Source organism: Carex rostrata, chromosome 21 (genome assembly GCF_964058835.1).
Source record: "Carex rostrata chromosome 21, lpCarRost1.2, whole genome shotgun sequence".
In the NCBI taxonomy this organism is placed as follows: domain Eukaryota; kingdom Viridiplantae; phylum Streptophyta; class Magnoliopsida; order Poales; family Cyperaceae; genus Carex; species Carex rostrata.
Genome location: NC_135938.1, coordinates 2,803,135 through 2,821,336, shown reverse-complemented (window position 1 = coordinate 2,821,336; position 18,202 = coordinate 2,803,135). Strand labels below are relative to the sequence as shown.

Genomic DNA, 18,202 nt, shown 5'->3' with positions numbered 1-18,202 from the left:
TAAGTTATGTAATTGAAGGGCTCATATTCATTCCGAAAATTCAACTTTTAATCACAACCCTTGCAGAATCTAGACATTAAGCTCCTTAATAAGGTAGGGAGATAATTTTCTATCTGATCCGTATCCAACCGTTTACACCGCCGGACCAAGAGGCGTTCGATAGAACTTGGTGAGAAACCTCGGCTAGCTTCTCTCTCCAATTAGGCTTCCTCTCCAAGAAGATCAGAACCGTTCCTTAGATAGACCGTTGAGATTAAAAATGAGGGGTCAGTCAACTCTTTGAATCCCATAGGCGTGGTAGGTTCTAGCAATCTGGGCCTAAGAAGGCCCAAACAAACCCAACCCAATCCTAGCTCTAGCGGCCCTAATTGCTCCGCTAGACACCATACACCCGAATTCGTCAGGCTGCGATAACTGAGAAGATCGCCTGCGCTTTAGCGTTTGAAATCTAGAGAAATGGAGAAACATTGCAAAGGCGGAGCCGCAGCGGATCCAGCGTTAGGATCCGATAACAGTAGCAGTAGCAGTACCATAACGGTGCAAGTCAAGTTCGGCGGCCGTACGATACCGGTCCCAGTACCGGCTGAGGCGGCGGTGCACGAGCTCAAGTCTCTTCTCCAACCCCTCACCAATGTTATTCCTCGTGGCCAGAAGCTCATATTTAAAGGTATATATATATATATATATATATATATATATATACAGAGAGAGAGAGAGAGAGGTTGCCTATTATCAAATTGACGTTTTTCAATTTTCAAAGTCTAAAAAGTCGATCCAAACCGTTAGATGTGATCTCTATATTAAAATGTGCTTGGAGACCAATTTTTATATTTTTTGGAATTTTTTTACTATTTATTAAGCCGCTTTGAAAATTGCTGATCCAATGGTCCAGTCTGGTTTTACTGTTTTGTTATATATGCAAAATAACTCATTTTTGTTCTGTTTGATTAGTAGAATTAGTTTTGTGAAATATTATTGAGGATTGGTTTACACTAAACAGGAAAGGTTTTAGAGGATGGTGCCACACTGAGATCATATCAGATCATAAATGGATCTAAGATCATGCTGGTTGCCTCTCAGGGTCTTCATCAAGGAGTAATTTCCTCATCTATTGTATCATAATATATCTTATCTTAATAAACTTTTACTAAGATTTCATACGTAAGATGTCAGTTTTTATACCACTGAAGATTAAGTTGTCCCAATGACAAAATTTGAACAGGATGGGCCAATTAAAAAACCAGCTTCTTCATCCCAGTCTAACACGAGAAGAATGATTTCAAACAATACAGATTCTCAACTTCACAAAACTGAGACAAGAATTGAGAAAAGCCGAGCTGAGCGGTGGAAAATAACCGGCGTAGTGACTTTGTCAGAGTGTCAATTGAGGGTACAAGCTAAATCTCATACACATTTTTATAATTTTTCGTGTCATACTTCACATAGATAATTTTGATATCTTTATTTGAATGTTAGTAATTCTTGTTTGATATTGGATTTTTGTACAAGATATAATCACCATTTGTTTTGTAAGTAATGATAAAAGTATAATTGATATTTAATAGGAAGTGCCTGACGAGGTGTGGGGCTGTGGCTCCTCGATTCGTGCATTGGACCTTAGCACCAACTTTATTCAACAAATTCCATTGAAAATAAGTGAGCTGAAGTCAATAAATGTATGGTAAAATAATCAACTTTTCTGTTATATATATTATTTTATATTGTGGACCTCATTACCAGCAGGACTGGTATACTTGCCATACAATTTCTTATATTTCCTGTTGAATTGATGCAAAACTGGGACTATTTATGCCCTTTTTCCTTTGAAGGGACTTGACATTGCCAAAAGAAGTTCTTCCTCCTCTGGTTCTTCTTATATTTTACTGCTCTTAATTATTATTTATTTTTTTATTGATTGTGAAGAAATTGCTCTTGACTGGAAATGATTTGTCAGAGGATAGTATATGTTGGGAGGGCTTGCTATCACTCAAGTTATTGTCATTTCTATCTCTGAACAATAATAGGTAATCTATCTCATTCAGTTTGTAAAATCCATCATTGTGTTATCATAGTTGGGTAGCCCCAAGATAGACAGTATAATTTATTGAATGGCAAAAGTGCTATTTGAATAACAATTCCATTATCTAGGCGAAATTTAATCTTATTATTTGTATTCAAATACAATCTCTCTTTTCTCCTTTTTGTAGATTGACTGCTTTGCCCTCTTCATTGGGCTCATTAACTTCTCTACGTCAGCTTCATCTTGCATTCAATAATCTGACTGCCTTACCAACTGAACTTGCATCTCTTACGCATCTTGAAGTCCTTAAAGCAAACAATAATAGGTATAGTATTTGTAAATCATTTTTCTTTTCCTTATTTTGCAATGGTGAAGAAAAGTTGTACAACAAAGAATTGCTTGGTTAAACAGGAATCTGTCTTAATTTATATTTATATAACATTCTTCTGGCAGGATAAGCCTATTACCTTTGTCGATAGGAAATTGTAAATCGCTTATTGAGGTACCTCTCATCTTTTCCACCTTATTGAAAAACGAATATTTTTAATCTGCTAAGCCTTACTCATGTGTTTTAAATATTTCCTTTGTTTCTGGACCAAACAGATTGATCTATCATCTAATCTTTTGACTGAGCTGCCGGAAACACTGGGGAATCTCTACAACTTGAAGGTTTGTTTCTCTACCTTTAAGAGCATACTACCATAAAGCAGAAAGTAAAACTTAATACAAAGCAATCTTTTACTGGTTTTTTAATTTTATAAGAATCTGTTTAATATTATTCAGGCTTTGTATCTAAAGAACAATGGTGTTAGAACTCTACCACCAACTTTATTTGAAGGATGCCGACAGCTTTCTATACTCGATCTGCACGGCACTGAGATTACTAATGACGTCCTTCGTCAGGTACTAGGAGTGTTAGCTTCTTTTTTTTTTTTTTTTCACATTAGTTTACTTTGATAATTAGTAAATTAAATGAATACGAGGTTTTATATGGCTGAGTAAACTTGGAGTCAACTGAGTTAGTAATTCATTAAATCAACTCTAACTATTAGACATCCTTTGGTTACAGATCAAAGGATGGGAGGATTTTGACGAGAGGCGGAGATCAAAACATCAGAAGCAGCTTGATTTTCGGGTTGGATCGTCAGGAGTTTTCGATGAAGGTGCTGATGATAATAGCCGTGGCCACTGAAATCTTTTTATGTTCAATATTCCATTTACCAATCAGTTGATCTCCATCAGATGTGTAGTAATTGTGATATGAAGTCTTTTAACGGATACACGTATTGAATGTTCTTCTTTTTGTATGAAAGCAAATGGGGATGTTGTCAACCTTGGGATGTTTTCTTATTGAACTTGTTTTTGATATCCCAAAAAAAAGATGTATGTCCCACAATTTTTCATTTTTTTTTTACCTTTGCTGTCATGGATTTGACAAGTAGAAATCCGTCTTGTTTCTGTTTGACAGAGAGAAACCTCAGGTCTCACGCATCAGTTAATTATTCTCTGTGTAAACATCACATAATTAGATTTATTTGGACCAGACAGACCAAGTCTTGAGGTCAAGGCCTGCTATCAGTAGGCCCATATTTGTAGGTACCGAGTAAAACGAAAATTTAGGAAGGTTTTAGCAAAAATGCAAAATGCAAAACCTGAACCACCATTATACAGCTATCATCAAATGAACGGCTCAGTTAAAAATGTTATGGAAGGGAATGGGAAGTGTTACAAGCGAATTGAGGCATGGGAAAAGAAAATTAAAGATGCCGTATAAACTTTTGATTTTAATCTGGCATGCAACGCGGGTAGGATATCTTCGTGCATCTGGTCTGGATCTGAACCCGATTTACTAGAAAGCCCATGACCCAAGCCCACTAGTGTAAGAGCATCTCCATTGAGGTCTTTCATAAATAATAGTCGTATCTTATTCCTGTAAAACTGGAGACGATCTACATATTTGTCAGTGTTATCAGATCAGACCGGACCGGTCGGTTGAACCGAAAAAAACCGGACCGATCAACTGGACGGTTCGGTTCGTATGAAATATCACCTCTGCAATTGAACCGGAAAAACATACTGAATTAACCGGTTTTTGTTCGAAAACCGCGAACTAGTCATAGAAAAAACCAAAGTTATAAACCCGGTTATAAATGTGGTATACTTTTTCACGCGTAACGAGGGGGTAACAGGTCCTAGTGTACTGCATGGGTGTAAATGAGTAAATTCTAGTCGCATGTCAACATCAATTATACTCTTTTTATCTCATACATTTTTTTTGGTAAAAGACCCTTGTTTTCAGATATTATAAAAGAGTGAATCAAGTATAATGTACATAATACATCACAATTATTCATATAGACATCTTGAAACAATAATTGTTATTATTTTATTATTTACATATGTATGAAATTTGGTACTGTAAAATTCTAAATTCATCGTACAAAATTTAAAATAATGGATGCTATATTTTCTCTCAAAAAAAAATATTTTGTCATTTCTTGATCAAATAATTTCAATATATTTTTGCAAGATAAAATTTTAACTAATATGTAAAATTATAGTTATTATTTCATATGTATGTGTGATTTTTACTAGATAAAAACATATTTATTTTGATAATATATCTCATAAATATAAAAATTTTAAAAAATCAACGATCTAACCGATTGACCCATTGGTCCAACCAGTGAACCGTTAACTTGAAATTTTTTCAGTCAACGTCCGGTCCAGTTTTGATAACATTGATATAATGTGTGTTAGTTTGTAATAATCTAGAAGTCAATAATACGATAAGTTAATCATAAAGCTTTGTTCATGAATTGAATGTTTATTTATATATAATTTTGTTGCCTTGAGTATTATTGAAATTATGGATCATTTCGAGTTCATGACTGAAATTGTGAAACTCCATAATATAGATAATATATACTCTTAAAAGTCACTGACCAAGGTAATTAGCAGGAACACTAATTACCGCGATAAGGTTAGCATGTGGATTAAAAGATGGTTAAGTTTTACAAACCACCTGACATAAGATGTCATTTTAATCACATGGATACATGTTCTAGGAACATGGTATTTGACAGACCCCGAATGAAACATTAAATAGAATTGTGTTCGTGTCATTTATGTTTTCATTCAGTGTCAAAGTTCTACAGTATGAGGTATTTATCGTTCCCACTAAGAAATATATATGAGTGAGTGTTATCTAACGCTGTCCGTAAAAAGCAGCCATAACGGTAGCATTTCCATATATATAACTTAGCTGAGGAAGTGATAGTCTACCAAGAATACTACTTGTCCCTCGTATCTCTATACGAGCTATAGCATCACTGGGCCCCTTGATAGAGTTAGATTATCTGCATGCGGTATAATTACAAGAGTAATTATATTTGATAATCTACTCAAGATCAAGAAAAGATACAGTTACCAAGGATGACACACATCTACCTTGAAACTGATCTGATAGCTATGAGACAGAAGAACTGACACAAGTAAATTGTTTACTGGATCGTGATATTGTACAGTACAGCATCATCTGTGTAATTGGATGGTCATGATGTGTTGCCAGATGCCACCCATGACTAACAGAAGTTAAAACAGTTTTAACTCTGTTTACCAACATAACACAGATCCTATTGGGTCACACCATATAGGAGCTACTCGGAGAATCTTACTGATTAATTATAAATTGATTATAATTAATATTAAGATGGTTATAATTAATTATACGTGATATAATTAAATTATAAATGTCATTTAGAATGACAAGCAGAAACAACGGTTAATTTATAAACGTACACGTTACGTTGTATAAAAGTTACCGAACAATAACCGAAAAGAAATATAATTGTACATGACAATTATATATATATGATTTGGAATTTTAATTGTTAATTATGAATTTGAATTATGGGTTTAAAAGCCCAAAATAATCAAAGCCTTAATTAAAATTAAAGGCCCAAAGTCAAAGCCCAAAATCAAAGCCTTTTACTATTCATGCCTTAATGGGCCAAGGGCAAAATGGTCATTTCACACCTATGCCACCTTGCATGACACCTTAGGGGTGTAGAAACATGGAGAAGAGTGTGGAAGGGTGTGGAAGGGGTATTTTGGTCTTTTCACATATTAAAGGATGAGGTGTCAAGGGCTTTTGGTAAATAGATTTGTTTTGAGGGGTATTTTGGTCTTTTGCGAACCTCCTCAAAACACTATAAATAGAGGGGTGAGGGTAGAGAGAAAATTTGCTAATTCACATGTTAATCTGATTACTTCGTTAATCGGTTTTTCCTCTCTTCCCTGATTTCGGTTATTACGAGATTCAGAAAAATATATTTTTAGATTCTGCGGTATTTCATGTTTTGCTTTATTAGTAAAACGGAATAACTTGCATTCTTAAATATATTTAAATTGTCCCTTTTTCGGTGAATAGTATTTCTGCAGAATTCCGCGGTTTACGGTATTTCTGGCAGAAGAAATAAATCGCTCTCCGGTTAGTCCTGGTGGATAACCAATAGAGGTATCACACGTGTGATACTGCGAGTCGATTCCATCCCTGGTGAGGCTCTACTCGCTCGGTCTGCATTCCAACTGAGATTTGGAATCAAGGTATAAATTGTTATATTAATCTATTTAATTTGTAAATAGATTTAATGCTTTAGGAAATCAATTATGGAGTAGATCTGTAAATAGGATTAAATGAATCTTCTTGATTCATTTAATCCGTAGCTTAAGTTAGATGTAAAAATTTTTGTTTTACTCTTTTCGCAGCTTAAGCTATTTAAATGGGTTTGAACCGTTCCTCGAAACCCAACAATGTGACCATATACTTTGGATTCAATTTCATCACTGCATGATGACAGAAAAACATACTGTATAAATTCGATCCTTTGGATATGATGAAAAATTTAATTGCTGATAATAAGTTATATATATTTAAAAAAACTAGGAATTAAATTGGTTGAACCATCGATCCAACCATTGAATCGTTAAATCGAAGCTTTAACGGTTCAATGTCCGGTCCAGTTATGATAACATTGATATTTGTTGCTTTTTGCTTTTCTCCTCCGTGCGAGTGTCTTGGAAAAACCCGAATAGTCCAGGCCGAACCGTGGACCGAATTAAAATTGGATCAGACCATGCCAAATCCTCGGACCGAACTGTATCGGGTCAAGGGATGGGTCTAGCAATGATAACTGTTGATTTTTTTCACTAGACTCGTCCAAACACGGATCAGACTAACCCGTGGAACGTATAGACCTAGATTGGATCAAACCCTGACCGAACCGTGAAAACCAGACCCGAACAGAACTAAACCCCCTAAACTCGAATCAAACCCTCCAGACTCAAACAAAACCCACCTAGATCTGGACCAAACCCCCTGGAACCGGATCAAACCCACCCGGACCCGGACCAAACCCTACCGGACCCAGACCAAAACAGTTCACTTTCTGCCCGAAACAGTTCAGTTCCCTCCTGAAATAGATCAGTTTCAGCCAGAAACCACTGAATCAAAATACATCCAGTTCTGGATAGCCCAAAACAGTATGTTTCGTCCTGAAACAGAGACCGAAATTGATTAAATATTTGAGCAGTTCTAATTTTTTACTAGATTCAAAATTCAATTTAGAGAAAATGGCTACATGGATTTTTGTGTTCTTTATATCAAATTAAAGATATGGAAGTCTAGTTTTCATATAATATAATTTCTCTATACAATAATATTACATATTTGTACAATTTTAACTATTAATTGACATACGTCATAATAGCTTGAAATTCCAATGAGCAGTCCCATTTTTTTATCATATTCAACTTTTGATTTAGAGAAAATGCTACCTGAATTTTTGTGTTCTTTATATCAAATTAAAGATATGAAAATCTACTTTTCATACAATACAATTTCTCTATACAAAAATATTACATATTTGTAATAATAGTGCAAAAATAGTGTATTTAAATAATTATACACATGCCGAGTCAAGTTTCAATCTTACACAATTTTGTACATGATTGGCAGGTGATGACTGGTCTATAAACAATGATTTTGTAACTATATAAAAAGGAGTTGTCTACGGTGCTACGCGTAGCATAGAGGGCCTTTGTGCAACGACTCAATATTTGAGTTTTTAAAATTCTAACGGTCGATCCAAACCGATGAACATGATCTCCATATGAATATATGTACTTGCAAACTGAAATTTACATTTTTTAGAATTATTTTACTATTTTTTTAGATAGGCAGAAAATCACTTTAGCATGATAATATGACATTTATAACCCTAATACCAACACTCCAATTAAAGGTATTTGAAGCACTCTAGTAATGTCTTCATATGACAAAATAATAGGGCATTTACAACCATAATACAACACTCCAATTGAAGGTGTTTGGAGTCCTCTAGTAGTCATTATATATAGCAAGATAATAGGGCATTTACAACCCTAATACAACACTCCTCCATATAGCAAGATAATAAGGCATTTATAACCATAATACAACACTCTAATTGAAGGTGTTAGGAGCACATGAGTAGTGACTCTATAAAGTAAGATAATATGGCATTTACAACACTAATACAATACTCCAATTGAAGGTATTTGGGGCACTCTAGTAGTGTCTCTATATGGCAAGATAATAGGCATTTACAACCCTAATAAAACACTCTAATTGAAAGTGCTTGGAGCATTCTAATAGCGTCTCTATATGGCAAGATAATAGGGCATTTGCAACCCAAATAAAACACTCGAATTGAAAGTGTTTGAAGCATTCTAATAGCGTCTCTATATGGCAAGATAATAGGGCATTTGCAACCCTAATACAACACTCCAATTGAAGGTATTTTGGAGCAGTCTAGTAGTGTCACCAAATGACAAGATAATAGGGAATTTACAACCCCAATACAACACTCAAATTGAATGTGGTTGGGGCACTCAAGTAATGTCTCCAGATGGCATGATAATAGGGCATTTACAACCCTAATACAACACTATAATTGAAGGTGTTTGGAGCACTCGAGTAGTGTCTCTATATGGAAAGATAATAGGGCATTTACAACCATAATAAAACATCCTAATTGAAGGTATTTGGGGCATCTCTAGTACTGTCTCTAATATGGAAAGATAATAGGCAATAACAACCCTAATAAAACACTGTAATTGAAAGTGTTCGGAGCATTCTAATAGCACCTCTATATGGCAAGATAATAGGGCATTTGCAACCGTAATACAACACTCAAATTGAAGGTATTTGAAGCACTCTAGTAGTGTCACCAAATTACAAGATAATAGAGCATTTACAACCCCAATACAACACTCAAATTGAACGTGGTTGGGGCACTCGAGTAATGTCTCCAGATGGCATGATAATAGGGCTTTTACAACCCTAATACAACACTATAATTGAAGGTGTTTGGAGCACTCGAGTAGTGTCTCTATATGGAAAGATAATAGGGCATTTACAACCATAATAAAACATCCTAATTGAAGGTATTCGGGGCACTCTAGTAGTGTCTCTATATGGAAAGATAATAGGGCATTAACAACCCTAATAAAACACTGTAATTGAAAGTGTTCGGAGCATTCTAACAGCACCTCTATATGGCAAGATAATAGGGCATTTGCAACCGTAATACAACACTCCAATTGAAGGTGTTTGAAGCACTCTAGTAGTGTCACCAAATGACAAGATAATAGAGCATTTACAACCCCAATACAACACTCAAATTGAACGTGGTTGGGGCACTCGAGTAATGTCTTCAGATGACATGGTAATAGGATATTTACAACCCTAATACAAGACTCTAATTTAAGGTGTTTGGAGCACTCGAGTAGTGTCTCCAGATGGTAAGAGAATGAATGGGGCATTTACAACCCTAATACAACACACCAAATGAAGGTGTTGGGAGCACTCTAGTTGTGACTCTATATAGCAAGATAGTAGGGCATTTACAACCCTAATAAAACTATCTAATTGAAGGTATTTGGGGCACTCTAGTAGTATCTCTATATGGCAACATAATAGGGCATTTACAACCCTAATAAAACACTCGAATTAAAAGTGTTTGGGGCATTCTAATAGCGTCTCTATATGGCAAGATAATAGGTCATTTGCAACCCTAATACAACACTCCAATTGAAGGTATTTGGAGCACTCTAGTAGTGCCACCAAATGACAAGATAATAGGGCATTTACAACCCCAATACAACACTCAAATTGAAAACGTGGTTGGGGCACTCAAGTAATGTTTCTAGATGGCATAATAATAGGGCATTTACAACCCTAAAACAACACTCTAATTGAAGGTATTTGGAGCACTCGAGTAGTGTTTCCAGATGGTAAGATAATGAGGCATTTACAACTCTAATACAACACTCCAAATGAAGGTGTTGGGAGCACTCTAGTTGTAACTCTATATAGCAAGATAATAGGGCATTTCCAACCCTAGTAAAACACTCAAATTGAAAGTGTTTGGAGCATTCTAATAGCGTCTCTATATGGCATAATAATAGGGCATTTACAACCCTAAAACAACACTCTAATTGAAGGTATTTGGAGCACTCGAGTAGTGTTTCCAGATGGTAAGATAATGAGGCATTTACAACTCTAATACAACACTCCAAATGAAGGTGTTGGGAGCACTCTAGTTGTAACTCTATATAGCAAGATAATAGGGCATTTCCAACCCTAGTAAAACACTCAAATTGAAAGTGTTTGGAGCATTCTAATAGCGTCTCTATATGGCAAGATAATGGGGCATTTGCAACCCTAAGAAAACATTCGAGTTGAAAGTGTTCAGAGCATTCTATTAGCGTCTCTATATGGCAAGATAATAGGGCATTTACAACCCTAATAAAACGCTGTAATTGAAAGTGTTCGGAGCATTCTAATAGCACCTCTATATGGCAAGATAATAGGGCATTTGCAACCGTAATACAACACTCAAATTGAAGGTATTTGAAGCACTCTAGTAGTGTCACCAAATTACAAGATAATAGAGCATTTACAACCCCAATACAACACTCAAATTGAACGTGGTTGGGGCACTCGAGTAATGTCTCCAGATGGCATGATAATAGGGCTTTTACAACCCTAATACAAGACTCTAATTGAAGGTGTTTGGAGCACTCGAGTAGTGTCTCCATATAATAAGATAATAGGGCATTTAGAATCCTAATACAACACTCTAATTGATGATATTTGGAGCACTCGAGTAGTGTCTCCAGATGGTAAGATAAAGGGGCATTTACAACCCTAATACACCACTCCAAATGAAGGTATTGGGAGCACTCTAGTTGTGTCTCTATATAGCAAGATAATAGGGCATTACAACCCTAATAAAACACTCTAATTGAAGGTATTTGGGCACTCTAGTAGTGTCTCTTTATGGCAAGATAATAGGCATTTACAACCCTAATAAAACACTCTAATTGAAAGTGCTTGCAGCATTCTATTAGCGTCTCTATATGGCAAGATAATAGGGCATTTACAACCCTAATAAAACACTCTAGTTGAAAGTGCTTGGAGCATTCTAATAGCCTCCCTATATGGCAAGATAATAAGGCATTTGCAACCCTAACAAAACACTCGAATTGAAAGTGTTTGCAGCATTTTGGTAGTGTCACCAATTGACAAGATAATAGGGCATTTGCAACCCCAATACAACTCTCAAATTGAACGTGGTTGGGGCACTCGAGCAATGTCTTCAGATGGCATGGTATAGGGCATTTACAACCCTAATACAAGACTCTAATTGAAGGTGTTTGGAGCACTCGAGTAGTGTCTCCAGATGGTAAGATAATGGGGCATTTACAACCCTAATACAACACTCCAATTGAAGGTGTTGGGAGCACTCTAGTTGTGTCTCTATATAGCAAGATAATAGTCTACAACCGTAATAAAACACTCTAATTGAATGTATTTCGGGCACCCTAGTAGTGTCTCTATATAGCAAGATAATATGACATATACAACCCTAATAAAACACTCGAATTGATAGTGTTTCGACCATTCTAATAGCGTCACTATATGGTAGGATAATAGGGCATTTTCAATCCTAATACAACACTCCAATTGAAGGTATTTGGAGCACTCTAGTAGTGTCCCCAAATGACAAGATAATAGGGCATTTACAACCCCAATACAACACTCAAATTGAACGTGGTTGGGGCACTCGCGTAATGTCTTCAGATGACATGATAATAGGGCATTTACAACTCCAATACAACACTCAAATTGAACGTGGTTGGGGCACTCAAGTAATGTCTCTAGATGGCATAATAAAGGGGCATTTACAACCCTAAAACAACATTCTAATTGAAGGTATTTGGAGCACTCTAGTTGTGACTCTATATAGCAAGATAATAGTGCATTTGCAACCCTAGTAAAACACTCGAATTGAAAGTGTTTGGAGCATTCTAATAGCGTCTCTATATGGCAAGACAATGGGGCAATTGCAACCCTAATAAAACACTCGAATTGAAAGTGTTTGGAGCATTCTAATATCGTTTCTATATGGCAAGATAATAGGGCATTTGCATCCCAAATACAACAATCCAATTGAAAGTATTTGGAGCACTCCAATAGTGTCACCAAATGACAAGAAAATAAGGCATTTACAACCCCAATACAACACCCAAATTGAATGTGGTTCGGGCACTCGAGTAATGTCTCCAAATGGCATGATAATAGGACATTTACAACCCCAATACAACACTCCAAATGAAGGTGTTGGGAGCACTCTAGTTGTGTCTCTATATATCAAGCTAATAGGGCATAGACAACCCTAATAAAACACTCTAATTGAAGGTATTTGGGGCACTCTAGTAGTGTCTCTATATGGCAAGATAATGGGGCATTTACAACCCTAATAAAAGACTCGAATTGAAAGTGTTTGGAGCATTCTAATAGCGTCTCTATATGGCAAGATAATAGGGCATTTGCAACCCTAATACAACACTCCAATTGAAGGTATTTGGAGCATTCTAGCAGTGTCACCAAATGCCAAGATAATAGGGCATTTAAAACCCCAATACAACACTCAAATTGAACGTGGTTGGGGCACTCGAGTAATGTCTTCAGATGGCATGGTAATAGGGCATTTACAGCCCTAATACAACACTCTAATTGAAGGTGTTTGGAGCACTCGAGTAGTGTCTCCAGATGGTAAGATAATGGGGCATTTACAACCCTTACAACACTCCAAATGAAGGTGTTCAGAGCACTTTAGTTGTGACTCTATATAGCAAGATAATAGGGCATTTACAACCCTAATAAAACACTCTAATTAAAGTTAATTGGGGCACTCATATAGCAAGATAATAGGACATTTACAACCCTAATAAAACACTCGAATTGAAAGTGTTTCGACCATTCTAATAGCGTCTCTATATGGCAAGATAATAAGGCATTTCCAATCCTAATACAACACTCTAATTGAAGGTATTTGGAGCACTCTAGTAGTGTCACCAAATCACAAGATAATAGGGCATTTACAACCCCAATACAACACTCCAATTGAACGGGGTTGGGGCACTCGAGTTATGCCTTCATATGACATGATAATAGGGCATTTACAACTCTAATACAACACTCTAATTGAAGGTGTTTGGAGCACTCAAGTAGTGTCTCCAGATGGTAAGATAATGAGGCATTTACAACCCTAATACAACAATCTAAATGAAGGTATTGGGAGCACTCTAGTTGTGACTCTATATAGCAAGATGATACGACATTTACAACTCTAATAAAACAATCCAATTGAAGGTAGTTGGGGCACTCTAGTAGTGTATATGGCAACATAATAGGGCATTTACAACCCTAATAAAACACTCAAATTGAAAGTGTTTGGAGCATTCTAATAGCGTCTCTATATGGCAAGATAATAGGTCATTTGCAACCCTAATACAACAATCCAATTGAAGATGTTTGGAGAACTCTTGTTGTGTCTCTATATAGCAAGATAATAGGGTATTTAGAACCTTATACAACAATCCAGCTGAAGGTGTTCAGAGCACCATAGTAGTGATATAGCAAGATAATATGCCATTAACAACCCCAATACAACACTCAAATTGAACGTGGTTGGGGAACTTGAGTATTGTCTCCAGATGGCATGATAATAGGGCATTTACAACCCCAATACAACACTCAAATTGAAGGTGTTTGGAGCACTCGAGTAGTGTCTCCAGATGGTAAGATAATGAGGCATTTACGACCCTAATACAACACTCCAAATGAAGGTGTTGGGAACACTTTAGTTGTGTCTATATATAGCAAGATAATAGGGCATCTACAACCCTAATAAAACACTCTAATTGAAGGTATTTGGGGCACTCTAGTAGTGTCTCTATATGGCAAGATAATGGGGCATTTACAACCCTAATAAAAGACTCGAATTGAAAGTGTTTGGAGCATTCTAATAGCGTCTCTATATGGCAAGATAATAGGGCATTTGCAACCCTAATACAACACTCTAATTGAAGGTATTTGGAGCACTCTAGTAGTGTCACCAAATGACAAGATAATATGGCATTTACAACCCCAATACAACACTCAAATTGAACGTGGTTGGGGCACTCAAGTAATGTCTCCAGATGGCAAGATAATAGGGCATTTACAACCCTAATACAACACTCTAATTGAAGGTGTTTGGAGCACTCGAGTAGTATCTCCAGATGGTAAGATAATGAGGCATTTACAACCCTAATAAAACACTCTAATTGAAGGTATTTGGGGCACTCTCGTAGTGTCTCTATATGTCAAGATAATAGGGCATTTACAACCTTAATAAAACACACTAATTGAAAGTGCTTGGAGCATTCTAATAGTGTCTCTATATGGCAAGATAATAGGGCATTTTCAACCCTAATAAAACACTCGAATTGAAAGTGTTTGGAGCATTCTAATAGCGTCTCTATATGGCAAGATAATAGGTTATTTGCAACCCTAATACACACTCCAATTGAAGGTATTTGGAGCACTCTAGTTGTGTCACCAAATGACAAGATAATAGGGCATTTACAACCCCAATACAACACTCAAATTGAACGTGGTTGGGGCACTCGAGTAATTTCTTCAGATGACATGATAATAGTGCATTTACAACTCTAATACAATACTCTAATTGAAAGTGTTTGGAGCACTCGAGTAGTGTCTCCAGATGGTAAGATAATGGGGCATTTACAACCCTAATACAACACTCCAAATGAAGGTGTTCGGAGGACTCTAGTTGTGACTCTATATAGCAAGATAATAGGGCATTGAGAACCCTAATAACACACTCTAATTGAAGGTATTTGGGGGCACTCTAGTAGTGTCTCTATATGGCAAGATAATAGGGCATTTACAACCCTTATAAAACACTCGAATTGAAAGTGTTTGGACCATTCTAATAGCGTCTCTATATGCCAAGATAATAGGGCATTTGCAACCCTAATACAATACTCCAATTGAAGGTGTTTGGAGCACTCTAGTAGTGTCACCAAATGACAAGATAATAGGGGGCATTTACAACCCCAATACAACACTCAAATTGAAGGTGTATGGAGCACTTTAGTCGTGTCTCTATATGGCAATATAATAGGACATTTACAACCCTAGTGAAATATTTCAATTGAAGGTGTTTGTAGCATTCTAGTAGTGTCTCCATATGGTAAGGTAATAGGACATTTAACACCCCAATACAAGAATCCAATTGAAGGTGTTTGGAGCACTATAGTAGTGACTCTATATAGCAAGATAATAGGGCATTTACAACCCTAACACAACACTAACTGAAGGGATTTGCCATATAGTGTTTCTATATGGCAAAATAATAATACATTTATAATCCTAGTAAAATATTCCAATTGAAGGTGTTTGAACCACTCTAGTACTCCATATTGTAAGATAATAGGGCATTTTCAACCCTAATACAATACTCCAATTGAAGGTGTTTGGAGCTATCTAGGAATCACACTATATAGCAAAATAATAGGGCATTTACAATCGTCATACTACACACCAATGGATGGTGTTTGAAGCATTATAGTAGGGACTACATAGCAAGATAATAGGGCATTTGTAATCCTAATACAACACTCCAATTGAATGTGTTTGGAGCACTCGAGTGGTGACTCTATATGGCAAAATAATATAACATTTACAACACTAATACAACACTCCAATTAAAGGTATTTGGAGACCTATAGTAGTGACTCTACACAGCAAGATAATTGGGTATTTGCAATGCTAATACCACACTCCAATTGAAGGTGTTTGGAGCACTCGAGTGATGACTCTATATGGCAAGATAATATAACATTTACAACACTAATACAACAATCTAATTGAAGGTATTTGGAGCACGCAAGTAGTGTCTCCATATGAAAAGATAATAGGGCATATACAACCCCAATACAACACTCCAATTGAAGATGTTTGGAGCACTCGAGTAGTGTCTCCATATGACAAGATGATAGGGAATTTACAACCCTATACAACACTCCAATTGAAGGAGTTTGGCGCACTCTAGTATGCCTCTATATGGCAAGATAATAGGGCATTTACAATCCTGATAAAACACTCCAATTGAAGGTGTTTGGAGCACTCTAGTTGTGTATAGGGCATTTACAACCCTAATACAATACTCCAAATGAAGGTGTTTGGAGCACTATAGTAGTGACTCTAAATAGCAAGATAATTGGGCATTTACAACCCTAACACAACACTCCAACTGTAGGTGTTTGGAGCACTCTAGTATAATAATAGGGCATTCACAACCCTAATACAACACTCCAATGGACTGTGTTTGAAGCTCTCGAGTGGTGACTCTATATAGAGCATTTATATAGTAAGATAATAGGGAATTTATAATCCCAATACCAGACACCAATTGAAGGTGTTTGCAGCACTATAGTAGTGACTATATAGCAAGATAATAGGGCGTTCACAACCCTAATACAACACTCCAATTGAAGGTGTTTGTAGCACCATAGTAGTGACTCGACATAGCAAGATAGTAGGGCATTTGCAGTCCTAATACAACACTCCAATTGAAGGTGTTTGAAGCACTCAAGGGGTGACTCTATATGGCAAGATAATATATCATTTATAACACTAATACAATACTCCAATTAAAGGTATTTGGAGACCCAAGTTGTGTCTCTATATGACAAGATAATAGGGCATTTACAAACCCCAATACAGTACTCCAATTGAAATTGTTTGGAGAACTCGAGTAGTGTCTCCATATGACAACATGATAGGACATTTACAACCCTATACAACACTCTAATTGAAGGTGTTTGGCGCACTCTAGTACTGCCTCTATATTGCAAGATAATAGGACATTTACAACCCTAATACAATACTCCAAATGAAGGTGTGTGGAGCACTCGAGTAGTGTCTCCAGATGGGAAGATAATGGGGCATTTACAACCCTAATACAACATTCCAAATGAAGGTGTTGGGAGCACTCTAGTAGTGTCTCTATAAAGCAAAATAGGGCATCTACAACCCTAATAAAACACTTTAATTGAAGGTATTTGGAGCACTCTAGTAGTGTCTCTATATGGAAAGATAATAGGGCATTTACAACCCTAATAAAACACTCGAATTGAAAGTGTTTGGGGCATTCTAATAGCGTCTCTATATGGCAAGATAATCGGGCATTTGCAACCCTAATACAACACTCCAATTGAAGGTATTGGGAGCACTCTAGTAGTGACTCTATATAACAAGATAATCGGGCTTCTACAACCCTAATACAACACTCCAATTGAAGGTGTTAGGAGCAATCTAGAAGTGTCTCTATATGACAAGATAATAGGGCATTTACAATACTAATAATACATTCCAATTGAAGGTATTTGGAGAACTTTAGTAGTGTCTCTATATGGCAATATAATAGAACATTTACAACCCTAAAAAAATATTCCAATTGAAGGTGTTTGGAGCACTCTGGTAGTGTCTTTATATGGCAAGATAATAGGGCATTTACAACCCTAATAAAACACTCCAATTAAAGGTGTTTGGAGCACTCTAGTAGTGTCTCTATATCGCAAAATAATTGGACATTTATAAACCAAATACAACACTTTAATTAAAGGTGTTTGGAGCACTCGAGTAGTGTCTCCAGATGGTAAGATAATGGGGCATTTACAACCCTAATACAACATTCCAATTGAAGGTATTGGGAGCAC

At 36.3% G+C, this 18,202-nt stretch overlaps 1 protein-coding gene across 1 annotated transcript; it reads left to right on the top strand.

Moving 5' to 3' along the window:
- Positions 1 to 393: 393 nt before the first annotated feature.
- Positions 394 to 3,352, top strand: LOC144573399 (LRR/ubiquitin-like domain protein). The gene is made up of 10 exons (XM_078323182.1): positions 394 to 667; positions 1,001 to 1,095; positions 1,223 to 1,390; positions 1,566 to 1,676; positions 1,924 to 2,024; positions 2,208 to 2,345; positions 2,474 to 2,522; positions 2,624 to 2,689; positions 2,804 to 2,923; positions 3,090 to 3,352. Exons 1-10 carry the CDS (start codon positions 457 to 459, stop codon positions 3,210 to 3,212), a joined length of 1,182 nt encoding a protein of 393 aa, XP_078179308.1. The 5' UTR covers positions 394 to 456; the 3' UTR covers positions 3,213 to 3,352.
- The last annotated feature ends 14,850 nt before the right edge of the window (positions 3,353 to 18,202 follow it).